The 17,635-nt window shown below is 39.0% G+C and overlaps 1 protein-coding gene across 1 annotated transcript in view; it reads left to right on the forward strand.

Annotated features, from left to right (window-relative positions):
- Nucleotides 1-5,450: 5,450 nt before the first annotated feature.
- Nucleotides 5,451-17,635, forward strand: part of tnn (tenascin N) — a 39,980-nt gene continuing 27,795 nt past the window's right edge. Inside the window, exons 1-4 of the mRNA XM_040144603.1 lie at nt 5,451-5,623; nt 12,333-12,530; nt 12,777-12,977; nt 13,235-13,609. Of these exons, the coding sequence (XP_040000537.1) occupies nt 12,335-12,530; nt 12,777-12,977; nt 13,235-13,609 (772 nt within the window). The 5' untranslated portion in view covers nt 5,451-5,623; nt 12,333-12,334. The remainder of the gene's footprint in view (nt 5,624-12,332; nt 12,531-12,776; nt 12,978-13,234; nt 13,610-17,635) is intronic.

Here is a 17,635-nt window from a genome sequence, read left to right on the forward strand (position 1 = left end):
AATACAGTTGTTCCACATATGTTGCGTTTGCTATTCTTAGTGATTGACAAAGAACATAAAACTGAACTGTGCTGTGTATTAGAGATAATTGAAGACAAGGCAACAGCGTATAGTTTAAATACATTATGTGTGTGTATATGTGTGCCCACAAGTTTGTTTGTATGAGCACAATGTGGTAGGCATCAAAGAAAGCTGAATGCACAACAAGAGCCCTGAAAGGAACACATTCATCCCAACCTCCATATGGCATTAGTTTGTTTCCCCTTATATGATGTGGGCTTTATCTGCACTGTGTGCTCTAATCTGATCTGCTTTCCAGCAAAGTCACAAATGTTCATTTTACACTGGTAAAAAATGAAAACAGCCTCCAAGATATTTGACAACTGTAAACATGCTAAATGTGGCATCCAAGGCATCTTTGGCTCCAGCTTCCTCTGATCTGATTTTATCTTGTCATTTCCATGTAAACAATGAAAAAAAAAATTTTGTCCCTTTGTTTAGACAGGAATGGAAAAATCAACTTTTTACCACAGTGATGGAAAATTGTCATCTTTGAGTTGTCTGTGTTAATCTAGCCCTAGTAACCCCCCGGACAGTCCTGCCATTTAGTCAGTCTTTAAACATATTTCATGTGTTAAATATCTGCGGGTGCTATTTGGATCCGTCTGTCAGTTCTCATTTTGTACACAGGCCATCATGGTTTAGCTCCCCTTCAGATCACATCAGACCTCTCAATCAACAGTTTCCAGAGCCACAAGGAAACAGGCAATCAGTGATGTTTCAGTTACCCTCACCACAGTTAGCCTGTGTGTGATTAACTACACCATATGGTTCAAAGGGTAGAGTTAATGTGCCTTTTGTATATTTACTTGAAAGGATCCAATGAGGGGTCAGGTTTTTAGTTATTGAAAGCGGTTTGAGCCCAGATAGGAAGGCAGTAGTTATAAATGGTTGATAACATCAAAATGTCTTCACACTAATGTGGCCTGTAGTATGTAGTTCACTAAAAAGCTTTCTTTGTTTGACATGAGAACTTACACTAGAACTACATGATACGTTGTTAAGGCTGCATTGAAAGTTTATCTCCATTATCAATAATTCTGTTGATCATTTCTAATCAAATAACTGTTTAAGGTTTATAATACATTCACTAAAAAATAGGGAAAAATGGCCATCACAATCCAAGGCGATGACTTCAGATCCCTTTTCTTTGTCCAGCTAAAAGTGCAAACCCCAAGGACCTTCAATTTAAAATAATGTAAAACAGAGAAAAACAACAAATCCTTGCATTTAGAGGCTAAAACCAGGGCATTTGTATTTGATACATCACTTGAAGGATTGTCAAAACTGTGGTCAATTACTAACTGGGGTCTACTGTTGATCAATTTATCAATTAATCAGCTGATCACTTCAGCACTAATGAAAATGCTGTATGTCAACATTTTTTCTTAGCTTTCAAGTCCATTTGAAAATAGTGATAGTTTACAGCCGATGTTGGAGTAACTTGATACAAACATTTAGATGTAAAAGCTGCACTCTTTCATCGTTTAATACAGAAGTCATCACAACATCCATTTGTTTCAAAAGGCATGCAGTAATAAATAATGCATTCAGCAGCTCAGTTTATTACATCTTTGGCATAACTGGTTATGTTATAAGTACCATGTTAATAATGAAAGGACATTAAGCAGCTTAAGTGCCTCTTATAAACAGTAGCTGCAAGTCTTCACAGACAATACAGTTGTTCTAACTAGAAATATATGAGTATAGGGCGGGCTGCTATTTATCTTGGCTGGGAGGACAACCAAGATGATAGCAAAGAGCTGCAGTGAGGGTAGAGGAGTGGACAAGAAATTACTTCCTCTGTTTAGCAAACATTCAATATAAAATCCCAAATCTGCTACAGGAAGCATGAGAGATTGAGGTATACCAGCATTCTCATTCTCGCCATTAGTTCTATAAGAAACACTGCATATGTTGAGAATATTAACAGAATCTGATGTCATTTTGTTGAATTTGATTTGTTAGTGTTGTAATGAATCTTGGATAAAAGGCATATGAGTAAGAAACAAGAATACACTGTGAATTTTTTCCTTTTACAAAACAAACAGACCAAGAATCCATGAAAACATATGTGACCAAGGAAGAACTTAACGAACGCATTTGGAAAAGTCTGTGTATTTTATAACATGCTTTTGCTCAAACAGCCATTGGGGAGGGCCATCCTTCCACCTAAAACCAAACATTTCTGCTCTGATAATGATGATCTCTTCAGGCTGATCACTGTCCATGTTGTTGACACTCGTGTCTGCACTTAATGTTTTAAGAGCATGAGAAAAATGTTAACCACAAGTCACGACCTTCCCTACTAACCATCCCCAGCTAATTGAAAAGCAGATGCTGAAGTGGTGTCTAAGTCAATCATGATAAGGATTCACTGTTATTGTACAGCCAAACCAGTAATGTCCGAACATTTTTCTAAATTTGTGCAGCGTTAAATATGTCAGCACCTTTAATTCTGAAGCTCAGATTTAAGATGAGGAGCTTCCATCACAATTCAGGAAAGGCAGTACATATAGCAAAAGGTTCTATGTACCTCAGTGAAGGACTATGGTACTTATAATTCAGAGAAAGGCATCATAGGGGAGAGGAAGACTCCCACACAGGAACCAGATCAACTTCTGCCCCATAAGGTGGTAGTTATACCTTTGCTTTAATGAGAACTCTGAGGCAGGAAAGGAGAGAGAGAAAGAGACTGGCAGATGCACACTTCTGAAATCAGCACCTGCTTATTGATGACAGGCCAAATCGGGTTTTTTCCAAATATACAGCAACTGTGCTAACCTTTAAGCATCTGCTGGTTTGCATTTTGATGCTGTCAAAAACACCTTCATTCAGCAGCTTTAAAGCTACAGTCAGCTTCTGGTCTAGAAATAAGAAAAGAACAGGGACCAATAAAAGGGAAAATTGGAGGTGTGTGGGCTCTTCCAATAAGCATTCAGAGATTGTCTTTTTTCCCAGAGAGAGGAAACAGAACAAACATGCATCACATTGAAGGAAACACAATAAAAAATTCACCCTTCTGTGAACACTTCTGTTACATCTGTTGCTGGTGAGGAGTGCGTTTCCTGGCATGGGCTGAAACCAGCACAACCTTACAATGGGAAAGTCATATTTCCCTGAAATTATAGTGACATGCATGAAATATGTTGTCATTGTTTCATGAAGAACTGAAGAACTGTAAATGTCATCCTCTCCCAAAAAGATGGTACCCCACAACACACACCTACTCTCTCTAAAAACATTCTTATTTTTTACAATTACACACAAAAGAAACTACTCAACGACATTAACTGACTAATTGCATATGAAAGAAGTTGTAATTCCACAGGAAGGAATGAAGGATGTTTTTCAAGAATTAGATTATTCTTTATTTTCAACCATGTGTGATACTGCATTCCTCACTGCTGATTTGGAGTTGGTTCTCTCACAGTATTTCCAAATCAGTAAATTGGGTCCAACCATTTGAGGCTAGACAGACAGGTAAGCAACTCTCAAAACCTCCTCCTGTTGTAAGTATTAGCATTTATGTAGCAGTAGAATCCTTCAACACGATAAAAAGAAATTTAGGGCAACTTCATTAATCTTTGTAGTCTTTATTCTGTAGGTATAGTGTAATTGAGAGTCTCCTAGTTTCATAGCTCACTGATAATGGTAGCAAGATGGGTAGAAATCTGAGGCTGAACATTACATCCGCTGATGTTCCAACATTACATCATAACTTTCAAAGGAAGTGTAAACTCTCTGTAATGACTGTGTCATTATGGAGCATCCGGTGATTCATTCATCTCTGTTCTTGCTCCAAGGAGCTCTTTGCTTCTAAAAGCACGGCAGAAACTGCTGCGAAATGGCCAGTGTTCTTCAATAAACACAAAATAATACCACACCTTAAAGCTATCATAATTAATATTTCTGTGTTGATAATTGATCAAATGATGAAGTGAAATGTGAAACATGCCATCTTATTGACAGACTCACAGAAAACATTCACCCAACTTTGCAGTGCCCCTTGATTCTAGGGCTCATTTTTTCCTAAGTGTTTTCGTTTTACTGCCCGCAGCTTTTTTTTTTGGCTCAATCTCACAACTCTCATGAGCATTGTGTCCAGCAGGCAGCTGTTTTCAGCAAAAAATAAAGCTCTAATTAACTTACTGTACATCCCCTGCCCTGCACCAAACAGTACACAGAGAAAATTTTGCACCTAAATATTTCCCACAGAAGTTGGCGGAGACCAAAACAGAGCTAAAAGTGGAGGGAATATTAATAATAAGATAATATATTATTATATTGGATAAGATAACCAATGGGCCAAAAACTCAACATTGTCCAATATGTTCCAGTTTCACTTGAACAATCCCATCATCCTCTGTGTTCCCACAGAAATCAGAGACCTTACTTATATATTTACAGATAAACAGCCATTGTTAACATAAACTATTGCCAACCTTGACACCTGGGGTCTTTGGTAATGGTCATGCTCGTTGAGGCTGATGTGTGTGTTTTTTGTCACTGTTTGTATTCATGCACTTAGTTGCCTGCATTATTTCAAATTTTATTGTATACACTTGCATAACAGAAACCAAACTGAAACATTTTTTTCGTACGCTTTTAAGTGATCACAATGCAGTCCGAGGGGGTAAGTTTTTGATCATGAAGCTTTCGGTTTTTCTGTCGGCTTGAAGGAGTTAGCCTGCAATGTGTCCTCACAGTATGCTTAGCAGTGGCTTGTTTTCACAGAAATAACTTGAGAAGCATTTCATCATCTTTTTGGTTTCTAACTGCCCATCATCCCACCTACAATAAATGTTCCAAAGGACACTATTTTTAACAACCGATATCCCCAAACGGTTTATTCCAGGAAATGCCCCCAGCTTTTTTTTTCTTCTCTGTCTCTAACACAAACTGTATGCCACTGTTGTGCCCATGTCATTTGAATCCAAATTTGCCCTTTCTTTTAAGCTTTCTTGTGTATTGGTGTAGTTCTGAAAATGTATTTTGTCAAGTATAACCTCTCCCCGGTGGTTCCGTCTATCCTAAGCCTACGCTAGGTTTTTCTTGGCTTCAAACTCGGCCCCTTGATTCCAACCTTTATCCAGTTACTGTGTTTCAGACTCTGCTTCTTCTGCTAAAAAGATTAATTCCAACCTCCTCTGCTACTGTAACCAAACACATACAAGTAAGGGAAAAATCAATTATTTAAAAGTGAAGAAACTGTTGAGAAGAAGAAAGGTAAGAGGTGTGTTTAGGCAGATAGTGATTAACTTCAGGGGGAAAGTAGTAAATGCTGGTCATTATCTCTCCTCCTCCTCTCCCTTTTCATTCAATTACTTAAGGAGAGGTGGAGAGCAGACACTCCCAAACTAACTGCCCATTGGCCTATAGGCATTTTAACAACTGAAGAGGGAGGGAGAGAACAAAAGTCAGTGGCAGTGTAAAAGTCTTTGAATCCCTGAGCCTGGCCTGTCAACAGGTGGCAGAGGGAGAGGCTTGTTGAGTGACACTCAGTCCTTCAGAGAGAAGAGAGAAAGAAGGTAGAGGAGAAGGTTTAAAAAAAACGTCAAGGGTAAGGCAACCTTTAAATTTTATCAATTTTCTCAGTGATTTAAACATTGAACTTAACTTTACATTATGCAATTTTTTTTAATTGAATTTTTTCGATGGTCATCTTTACTCAAATTAACATGTGGGGACAGTTTTAGAAGTTTCATTGTTAGATTTCATTCACTAAGATTTACAGTCACTTGTTATGTAAAATTTCTGAACATTAAAAGGCTGAATGAAAGTTAATTTCGATAACTATCAAAATAAAAAAAACAACTTTGATGAAAGCTTGTTAATTCCGCTTTTTTTAATTTCTACATTTGTGCTTTTTACTTCCTTCTTTGGGACTCTGTCTTTCATTCTTTCTCTCTATCAACGTCTTTAAAACTACAAATTCCATTTCAGCTATTTCTCAGATGCTCTTTCTCTGCCATCTCCCTTCTTCTTTCTCCAGCGATCTAACTCCCTTACTCATCTTTCATTCACTCTCTCCTTTTCTCCTTTCTTTATATATCTCTCACCTTCAGATGGTCGGTAAGGCTTTAATGAAGCAGTGTACATTCACAGCCTTTCAGTCTGACTCTGCTGTGAGTTACATGACAGTCTAAAGTTGGACTTGACACCTGGATTTTATTCAGTGTCCTGCGACTGAAGCTGTTCTTATGTTAGTTTGGGTTTGCGTGGCAGCACTTTGTCCGTGAGAGTTGTGGAAATCTTGATCAATGATACATATTGATATCTGATGGAGTTTGACACACCGAATAAAGTTATGTGAACTTTTGGTGCTCAACACACAGCACTTTATAAAGTGTTATGTATTTTTTTCTTAGTGTGTTGCCATGCACAACAATGAAGCTGTCTTAACATAAAAATAAGATAAGTTATTTTAAGTTAGATGCTCTATGAAATAATTTTGAAATTTGGATCAGTTAAAAAATTCATTTGCAGGTTTAGTAATACTCAGACAATATTACATAAACCAGCATGGTTATTTGCCCACTGGAACAACTGTGACAGCCCTTAGAATCTGCACAAGTGTGTTTGAGTTATTTGTAACGATTTGTATATCCAGATAACATCCACACTCTGTTGTAGATAATCCTATACTGTCTGTCAACAAAGGTGCCAGCACAAATTTTCCTCTGTAATAATAACATAAATATTTATAATAATTATGTGCTGGGGGGATAAATAATCTCCCAGGGCTGTCAATCCAGGAGATTTACCTTTAATACTACTGTGCCGGCTCAGGAATACACAGAAGCCCACACAAAATGAGCTACAGATGTGAGCCCTCAGCCATGCAAAATGATAGAGAGAGGAAGACAGAGAGTGAGAGAGGGAGAGAGGAGCCCCACAACCCTGAGTGGGTGGCTTGTAAAAACTGTTCAGGTTGCAAAACGTGACTACTTTCACGGAAGCCTCACAATCCCACTTATGGACTTTTTTCATTTGATTTCACTGATTGACAATGACCCCGAGGCACATGAAATCTAATGAAAACCCATTTTTGTTATTTCAGAAATGCGTCTCTATCTAGAATTTAGGCTGTTTTATTTATCCCCAGGTTGTATTATTTTTCATTCTTCTTGGTAGGTTACGTTTTCATCTGAAAGTCCCATTGAGGGGAAAGGTGCTTCTCCGGTTCTGATGAAGCAAAGTACTTATCGAGGTCTCCTTGTGGTCTTTATGGCAGCAGGAGGCAGACAGAGTCATGAAGATATGAGCTCTGCTCTCAGACGATAATTGCTTTCAGCTTCATTTTATTCATTTTAGTTTCCCTGTTCAGTCTGAAAGCTGCTCTGAGGGGAAGGAAAAGAGGAAAGGAAAGAATGACCAAAAAACATTGCAAGTTTGTAGGCGCACATAGAGGCATGACCTTGCCATTCCTCTTTTTCAACTCTTCTTCCTCTCATCCCCCGGCTTGTTGGTTTGGTCTTATAAGATTTGTCCTGAGTTGAAACCTGGCGAAACTGTCAGCCTTTTGTCCAAAGCTTAATGGATCTCTAGAGAGGATAGGGTAAATGTGCACTTCTTCTACTGCTTCTCTCTTTCTGTATCTGTATTCTGAATACAAGTTATATCTCATGGTCTGTCCTCCCCTCCCTTTCTCTCTTTCTTTCCACCAAATGTTTCGCGCAGTCACAGTTTCTAAAGCTCTGAGAGTATAAAGGGGATTTTTAGAAACACACTCAAACACAAAAGCATCCCTCAACTTGTCAAGAATCCTTCAGTGAAAGATGTCAGTGGATCCAGACAGTGTTGTCTCTATGTGATTAAACTGCTGTTGTTACCTTTGGAGTAAATCCCTCCTCATCTCTGTAAGCTATAAATGACGAGTTCACACACATACTGTAGCCACATGGGCAGAGTCCCACGCACTTCTTTCTCCCTTATAAAAGAGTGAACACACATCACAGGTAGTCAACAAACATTTTACAGGCCCATTGACATAGTTCTGCTTGGACATAAATAAGTTATTGTGAGGAAGGAATTTTTAACTGTGTTTATGGACATGTTGAATTTTACTTGTGTCGCCTTGAAAGCCAGGTTGAAATATTATCTGGATGGGCACTGTGCCGAATGAGAGCATCCACTGGACTGAAGCCAGTCTGTTTTCTTGTTTTATACTGCAGTCTTATGCATATTGACTTGGAATAGTGACAGCCAGCTGCCTTTACATTATGAATGTATTGGACATTGATGCCAAACCAGGGTTTATCATCTTTACGTTCCTGGTCCATTGGAAAATATCCAGTACATCCCTTCTGTTTTCACTATAATTCAACAAAAGCTTGACTTTACTGCTTTGTGTCCCCTTCAAACATCCATCGGTCCATGCAATGGTATTTAATCTTACCTGTCATTTCACTGTCCAACCAAGCTCCATTCATCCTACCTAATAACCACTACTTGAATAAATCTCCTATCTATTTATCTATCTATCTATCTATCTATCTATCTATACATCTATCTATACATCCATCATCCAGTTATCCATCCACCCATCAACCCACCCATATATCCATCAATCATGCATCTATTCATCCACTGATCCATCCATCTATAACTGATCCATCATCAATCTATATATAATCCACAAATTTATTCATTTTACCAATTCATTAATCCATCTATCATCTGTCAGTCCATTCATACATCCATTCAGTCATCCATCCTTTCATTGATTTATTTATCCATCCCTCCAACTACCTATCTGCACATCAATCCATCCAAACATGAATCCATTCATTCATTTATCCATTAATCTATTTATTGTATCATTCATCTATTCATTTATCATCCATCCATCCATCCATCCATCCATCCATCCATCCATCCATCCATCCATCCATCCATCCATCCATTCATTCATATATCCATCCATCTATCCATCTACAGATCAATCTTTTTATCCATCCATGCATTCAACCATCCATTCATCCATCCATCTGTCCATTATCCATCCACCCATCACTCAATATATCCTTGTGTTTATCTATCCATCCATCCACTAATTCATCTGTCCATTATTTTATCCAACCATTCCTCTACCTATTTATCCATTGTCCATCCATCCATCTCTCCAGCAGTAATTCTCAACTGTGACTGCACCACTTCCCTCTAATTCCCCATTTCCTCTCTCCAATAATCTCTCCATCTGTCTCTCTTTCCCGCTCTGGGACATTCTCAGCAGTCAGTTGCGGCCCTCTGCTATGCTTGGAAGGTCACAGTGCCATCTCCTCCAAGAGAAATAAGAAAAGGGCCTGAAAACGGAGACCATCAAATAAAACCTTGACAGGGAACTATAAACATGCTTGTTAAGCATCTCTGAGCGCCAGTGCTCAGTGCCATTCCACATGGCTATAGTATACTGTCAATAAAGTGGCTAACTGATAGACTGTCACTGATTCACACACACTCTCTCCATCATTCCCTCTTTCACCATTTCCCTCTCTCTCACTCACTTCATCTCTCTCACTCTCCAGTTTTTTCGTCTCTGTTTCCCTCGCTTTCCATTTGTCGCTCCCCATCTTAATGTCTCTTTTACTTCATCTATGGTTTGCCCTCCCAAATCTTGGCCATTGATAAAACACCCGCTAAAGTCTAAGTTTTGGCCACCACATAGGTTCAAAAAAGCAATTTTCCCAGTGATGTCATAGCTTGGATTTCTTGCACATGGACCAGTCTCCAACCTCAAGCTTTTGACCAGCAGCAATCAAACAGACAGCTAAAATAACCAAACGAGGTCAAAAATATTGAGTTTGGACTAGTTAGACACAGGTTATGGTAATGACATGTCTCTGTCTCCCTAAAAAGGACTGGAGCATTATGAATAACAGAGCTACTTGAGTTACATCCTGTGTAAATCATCAGAAGTTAGACTGATATGCCAACGTTTATTTAACTTTGTGTCCAGTTGAGTAAGTGAAGTAGCTTTCCACCTGAGCTTTTGAAAGTACATAAGCTCTTTCCTTACCCCCGAAAGGTCAGGTGTTCTAACTTACTTAGGATCCCTGCTCAGAATCTGTGTTAATCTGATAATGGTATTATCATGGTGGCTGGAGGATTGGCAGGTTTTAGGTCCACTTGTTGACATTTTAATGTTCTGGCTTATGCTCACGCTGTGTCCAGTGGGATTTTTAGGATCTGTTTCTCTCTCTGGACATTTTCTGCTTTTCCATCTGTTAGAGTCTTTGATACTCAATGAGCAAATGTTTTGATTACAGGGGTTTCCAGTTAGTCGGTTTCTGCTCTTCAAAGCTGCAAACATCAGAATAACTTTACAAAATTAAGAAAACTACAAATAGTTTATTGGGCTTTTATTGTTTTTGCAGTGAATACACGTTCCATAGAATAATCCTGTGTTTTCTCAGACTTATCCAACAAATATATTTAAGCCTTAATGCTACTGTATATTGCTATGCAGTTTTCCAGTTGTTAAGCATCACAGTGGGGCCGCCAACACCTTATTACTGAGTTTTCAGTCACTCTATTAGAGGTTTTGTGTTTCCACAGACCACACAAGCTCAGCGCAGTTAGATCAGAAGTTCCCTTTACTATTTAAACTTTTACACCAGAAAGTTAAATTCAGACCAAAGGCCAAAGAAGACCTACTGATGGGTAAGGCAGTTATACTATTTTTAAAGCATGTAATTTGGCTTCCCGGGGAAGCCGCTGGAAGGTTTTAAGTTCACATGACATCACTGTCATTAGACACAATGACATCATCATTGAGGACACGTTTCTGCTCTTTCTGAAGCTCCGAAACGCCTGACTGATCACAATTTATGGTTTAGAGCAAAAGGATCTCTGGCAAAATTGTGACTGCTCACTTTCTGTGCCATACTCTGGAATGAGGACACACACACACACACAAACACACACACACACACACACACACACACACACACACACACACACACACACACACACACACACACACACACACACACACACACACACACCACAGTGGCATAATGGTTCAGGTTTCCTTAGATTAAATATACAGCAGCATGCCCCACTGAATGTAATGTAATTTATGTATCATCCACTCAGTATTTCTGTTCTCAATTCTCTATAAAAGTCTGACTGGAAAGTACAAATGTGACCCTCTTTCAACCCACAGACTGAGGTCCAGTCAGCCATGACAACAAATATCTACAGTTTTGGTGGTCTGTTACACGTAGTTAATGCAAAAGATACAATCTCTAAAAAAATACATGCAAAAAACAGATGGAATATATATTTCAGTTCCATATGAAGCATGGTCTCGTGCCACTCTGTGTATGAATCTTGGAAGTGAATTTGATATGCCTTACAGTCAGCAAGGAGGAGTTTAATTTGTTTTTATTGATGCTTTCAACTAGGTAAGGTAAAAACAACCTTTACTTAAATGAATTCCCCCTGCGTTTGGGAAATATGCTTGTGGGGTGAGAAAATGCTATATCTCTTCTCTAAAGAAATAGTTCAGCATTTTATGAAATAGACTTATCTGCTTTCTTTCTGAGAGTTACAGAAGATTTGTACCACTCTCATTTCGAAGTATGAAGCTGGAGCCTACCTTGGAATGAAGACCAGAAGCAGAAGGAAACAGTTAGCCTGGCTCTCTCAAGAGTGGAAAAATACACCACCCAGCTCCTTTAAAGTTCAATAATTAAAATGTTTAATCTAATTTTTAAAGTCCATGTTAAAATGACAATTTGTGGTTTTTACGAGTAGTAATGTGTTAATTTTTAATGTCAAACAAGCCATCCTAATGCTAAGCTAAATTAATTGTCTCCTGGCTCCAGCTCCATATTTAACGCACAAACATCGCAGAGCTTCTCATCTCACTCTAGGACAGATAGTAACGTGTATTTCCCAAAATGTCGAACTATTCCTTTAATGGTGTACTTTAGCACGATGGCACTATAGTGGGTGTAATAATGGGGACTTTGTGTTTTTGTTTGCATCCTCAAACTAATCCATTTTTCTTTTTAATATTTCATGGAGTAGGAAAAGGGACCAACCCCAACTTTATTAGAGTTTACAGTTTTACTCTAAAAGGATTACCTTCCAGTCAGTGTTCTGCACACTCACAGATGCTGTCCAAATTGAGAAAAGGACAGTACAAAAAGGTTCCTTAAATTGTGTTTTTTAGGCATATATAATTTATCCCATTCCATAGCTACATTAGAAACAGTCCTTATGCTAGTTTAACAATTACTTGCTCTTATCTTCTCCTCTAGCCATGACCACTAGACTCCTGTGGAGGGCCTTGTGCCGGTTGGCCCTACTCTGCACCTTCTCACACTTCAGCTCTGCCGACAACCACCCAGACCCCTCAGCCCCAGAGCAGGGAGTCACCTTCAGCCACGTCTATAAAATCGACATCCCAGGGAGCGCCACTTGTAAACTAGAACGCCTGCCAACACAAGACGAAGCAGGTCTTTAAAATAAAAAATAAAAATGAGAGAACGCAACTAAGAATAATTACAGAAACTAGCAGGAATATCAGCATAGGTATAGGTATAGGTATTTTTTTGGGCTGTTAATTTTTAATAGTATTTCAAGTTAATTTTTCCACCGGAGATTAATTTAATTGTATTTAAATTGTATTTAAATCCGTGACCATTATGAAACTTTACAATATATTTGGTGATTAAAAAGTTAAATTTTGTCCTGTTTTGTAGGTCTGCAGACAGAGACTTCTATGAATGGAGAGAACGACATGATCTTCAGACACAACATCAGGCTGCAGACACCCAAGTGTGACTGTGAGGTGTCTGAAAGTTTCAAGTCTTTGTTGTACAGAGTCAATGGGCTGGAAGAAGAAGTCAACTACCTAAAGACCCAGTGTGCTCAGGGCTGTTGTGGAAGAGGTGGTGCTGCAGGTAAGCAGTGTCACAACCTAAATAGTTAGGAGTAAACTACGGAACTGATGGTGTGAACAAATGGGAAAAAACTTATTTCATGCAATGACAACAGTATATTTTCTAAGAGCCAGACATTGGATGTGGCGGAATCTAATCAATAAAAAGAAGGGGACAAGGTTTGCAAGTAATGACCTTAGAAACCACAATTCTGTCTCATACCTATAAATGATCAATCAAACATACAATATGACCTTTTCACCCATCTCTTTCTCAAGGTGTGGACACAAGCTGTAGTGGCCATGGTACCTACCAACACGACACCTGCAGCTGCCTCTGTAACCCAGGATGGGAAGGGCAAGATTGTTCGGTTTCCTCCTGCCCAGACGAGTGCAATGACAATGGACGATGTGTGGATGGGAAGTGTGTGTGCCATCAGGGCTACACAGGACACGACTGTAGTCAGCTGATGTGTCCAGACAATTGCAACGACAAGGGACACTGTGTGGATGGAAAATGTGTGTGTTTCCCACACTTCACCGGCGAGGACTGCAGTATCCAGAAGTGTCCTAATGACTGCAACGGTAATGGCCAGTGTGTGGACGGCCAGTGCATCTGCGAAGAAGGCTTTTATGGGGAGGACTGCTCATTAGGTAAGCTTCTCAAATGCTGAATAATACAAATTCTATGGAGTTTTTCATTTTATGAATAATAACTCAGTAAGGGATGGACATACCTCAGTTAGCTTAAAGGCCTGGCCATGCCAGAAAGTGGCACAGCATCCACATCCCTTTATGAAATAGGGTGGTGGTAGAGGCTTTGTGATATAGGGAGTACTCGCATAGGTAGTTGGTGAACAACTCTAGCTGGCCAGGTAATGGCTAATAAACTAGCAAGACGGAAAAATGCTTGCACAAGGCAGTAACAATAGCTTTCCAACCTATCTTCTGTTTTTCTGTATTGTGCAGTTTCTGATTGACCGTATCCCACCCTGATCTTTTTATACGTAAATTATATATTTTGAGTGCAGCATAATAACCTTTTTATGTCCCAGGCTTGCATGTAGTTTGATTTGTGATCATACTGATACTTAAGATTCACATTTAACCTTTTTATGTAGTCACCTCTGTGGTTCTGCTGACATTAAGCAGTGAATATTAATTGGTATCTCATAGAAGACACAGATGCTACAGGAAGCTCTGGGACCATTAAAAATATACAACACTTGCCCCTAAAGCCCAGTTCACCTTCATATATTCCTTCCCACATTATTTAGTATAAAATTTTGGGACCAGGGTGAATAAATTCTGAAGACTTAGAGCAATGCAGTTGCTCTTGCATCAGCTGGTCCACCACCATCTGCTCGATTTATGTTTCAGCATCCCTGGCTCATACATCATTCAAACAGCAAGAACTGACGAGTAAGATCCAGGCATATTCATTCAGATGTACAGGATGGGCCTTTTAACCTGACAGTTGTCACTCTTACCTCATTGCAACAACTCAGCGCCAGCAAAAAAGAGAAGCCTGTTACTGCAATGTCTTGTACCCTTGCAGATCAAAAAGAGCGAGGAGAGATAAATGATTCAATAAGGGATTTGGTAGATTGGCAAATTTTTTTTGCCAAAATGAATCTGGCTTTTGGAATCCAACTCTACTAACAATGCTTTCTGTTGCAGCGTTCTTCACAATCCCAACTACCTGTTTTAGGTTGTGTCTTTTGGTACAGTTGACTTTTCAAATATATAACAATTATAATGACCAACAGCAGAGGCCTTGTTGCCGCTCGAACTATAAGAGATCCCCAAAGAGAAGTCTTCCCCGCTAAATCTAATTGTTAACAGCACTAAAGCAGCAATAAATGGTCAGTTAAATGACGGAAGTTTCTCTGACTGAACCCAAATTTATGGCAGTTATCATGTTGGCCATAGTGACCCACTTCAGTGGAATTCAAAGCGTCTCTCCAACAGTTATTTCAGATATAGCAGCTGATGGGGCCCTTTCAGTATGCTTACCCCATGACCACTGGCAGTTCTGGACTCTAGACAACTTATGACATCGGGTCACATAATACCAAAGGAATATAAGAACACCCAGCAGTCCTTTGGGGATCCATCAAGTTTTAACCCTGCAGAAGAATCATCACCTTTCCTGCTAAATGCACTGCTTGCCAAACCTCTATTACTGTACTGCCTCAGGCCGAGTACAAAATTGCATTTTATGGCAATTTAAGGCCAGGCGAGTAGAAAGGTGGGCAGCAGCAGCCAGGCATGGATAGTTTAATTCACTGAGTTCAAACTTTGAGACTGTGACAATTTCTAAAGTAATCCTGAAGATTTGGCTGCAGGTGAATAACAGATAATTTTGCTTTGTCAAAATGCTCCGTTCTTGGACTGCAGAAGACGCTTTAAAAAGATCTCCTTTTATATAACAACGTCTGTCTATGCTTGTCTATGGCACTTCTTTTTCCAGCCAGAGCACAGAGAGCACACTTTAAAAGATTTTTAACGTTTACTATGTGTGGATCCACCAAAAGAACATCCCCAGCCAACTTCAGGTCCTGAACCAGAGTTTTAGAAACTAGAATAGAGCGTAAATGGTCCAGTCTTCACAGTAGCAGGTCAGCTACGTCCAAACCTTGATGGCGATTTAGCTTCTTCAAGATGCGTTTTTATCCGCAGAGGCAGAGAATAGTTAGAGACAGATCTGCAGATTCGTGTGTAGGTTCTGTTGAATGGAGTCCAACATCATCAGTGGCACCGTGTCAGAGGAAAGGTCAGGGAGGACGGGAAAGTGGGAGGTAAGAAAAAAAAATACATTGTGTTGATTTTAGGTGTTAATAATAATAGTGGTAATAAGCAGCGGGAGAAGAGGAGCACAAAAGCAAAACATTCGAGACATTCTCTGTTTTATGTGGCTACTTGCCATTTGAACACCTGGTTGATGGATGTCAGTCTGCTCCTTGGGTGATGATGGCAACATGACTCTAAAAGTATAGTTTTAGATACACTGTATATCCAGTATAGTCCAGTTTCAGTCCAATGTGATTGATATTAATTTAGCTTAAATATTGTTTTTTATCTCTTTATCAAAGGCAGAGAAGCCGGGGTGCTATACCAAAGAAAACTAGCTCTTATCTTGAATTCTCTTCAATCCTTCAGATTATCGTGAAAAAGAGGAACATTTAGCAACCACATCTAATGAGGTCATCTGGATATAATATATATAGTACCTTCGTTAGAGCTATATCAACACAATAGAGGTGCTTTAGATTTATCTAAAGCACCTTATCATACTCTCTTTGCTTGTCTCAAAAATGTTTCCTTTCCTTTAGACACATTTAAAGAGACTGTGCTCAACATACCCTTTGAATTTTTCCCTCCAGTCAAAACCATATTTGGCCACTTTTTCAAGTTCCATGTGTGACTGAGTCGGCTAAGAAACTGGATTCACATGTCTAATTTGAAAATATTTATAGACGGATGGGAAGTTTATAAAAGATAATAGGCCACAGAGGAACAAAGAAAAAGAAGATGATTGAATTTCCATTTCATTGGTCCTGAACAACGTCAAAACCGATACTTTCTTATTGCTCGCTCACTGCAGATTTACAGTCTATTTAAGTCCAAACATGTTGTTTCGGTCATATTTTCCTTCTTAAAATGGTGTTTCACTCATTTTCATTCAAAGAAGACACAAATCATTACCCATTATTTTCCACTTTTTCCAATCTTATTATGTTCATTTATTAACCCCAACTGTTCTGAAATATAGCATGAGGGTAAAGATTGTTGATAGTCATGCCTTAAGTAGAAACAGGGGGATATTAGCAGATAATGGATGGAAAAGAACTGCTACATTTGAGGAAAAACATTAAGCTTCCTGTCTTTGCCGTGTGGAACAGCGTCTGAACCTGATGCGAATTCCTTCCCTGCTAAAGTTATGGCTGACTCCTTCACCAACCGTTTCACATTTTTCCCCTTGAAATATGCTTACTTTTCTGTGTACCATGTTTTACTTCTGTAAATCTACCAGAATCTACAATTTATGTTGATCTGTCGTACCCACAGAAAGTTCTTCTTCTTTCTTGTGGACAGCCTCACTACCCAACACTGCTGACTTGCTGTCTTCTGTCTTTTGGCTGCTTTTTTGTTATTGTACTCCCCCGTAGTTATATACCTTCATACCCCCTTACCGTATTTTTTTCCATCATCTCCTTTGAAGCACTTTGGCCTTGTATAACCATTGAAAAGCAATATTTTTTCTCAGTTATTTCCATCTCAGGTTTGGGAAAAAACCTCAATGTTCTAAATGTGCATTGTGTTTGTCTGGCTCATGACTCCTCGCCAATAGTGTGAGAGGGACAGACAGGTAAAAGAGAAGAAAGGCCTCAGCCTCCAGGAAGCCATTGTTTTCTGTCATTTTAGTATGCTTTCAACTTCAGAGATTTGAAACCTGCTTCAGTTAAGTAATCCATCACAATGAGATTCGCATGTATTTTCATTGTTGGGCTTTAATTCATTTAGAAACAGAGAGTTTTTAAAACATGTGCAGTGGACTTTGTTAAGCAATTCCTTTGCCTCATGTACCATCCTTATGAAGGAGATGTAGCCAAATGTGTTTGGGCAATAAACATTACAAGTAGGATAAGACTTGTGTAACCTGTTTTTGATTTAGAT

Source organism: Xiphias gladius, chromosome 14, assembly GCF_016859285.1.
Source record: "Xiphias gladius isolate SHS-SW01 ecotype Sanya breed wild chromosome 14, ASM1685928v1, whole genome shotgun sequence".
Classification (NCBI taxonomy): domain Eukaryota; kingdom Metazoa; phylum Chordata; class Actinopteri; order Istiophoriformes; family Xiphiidae; genus Xiphias; species Xiphias gladius.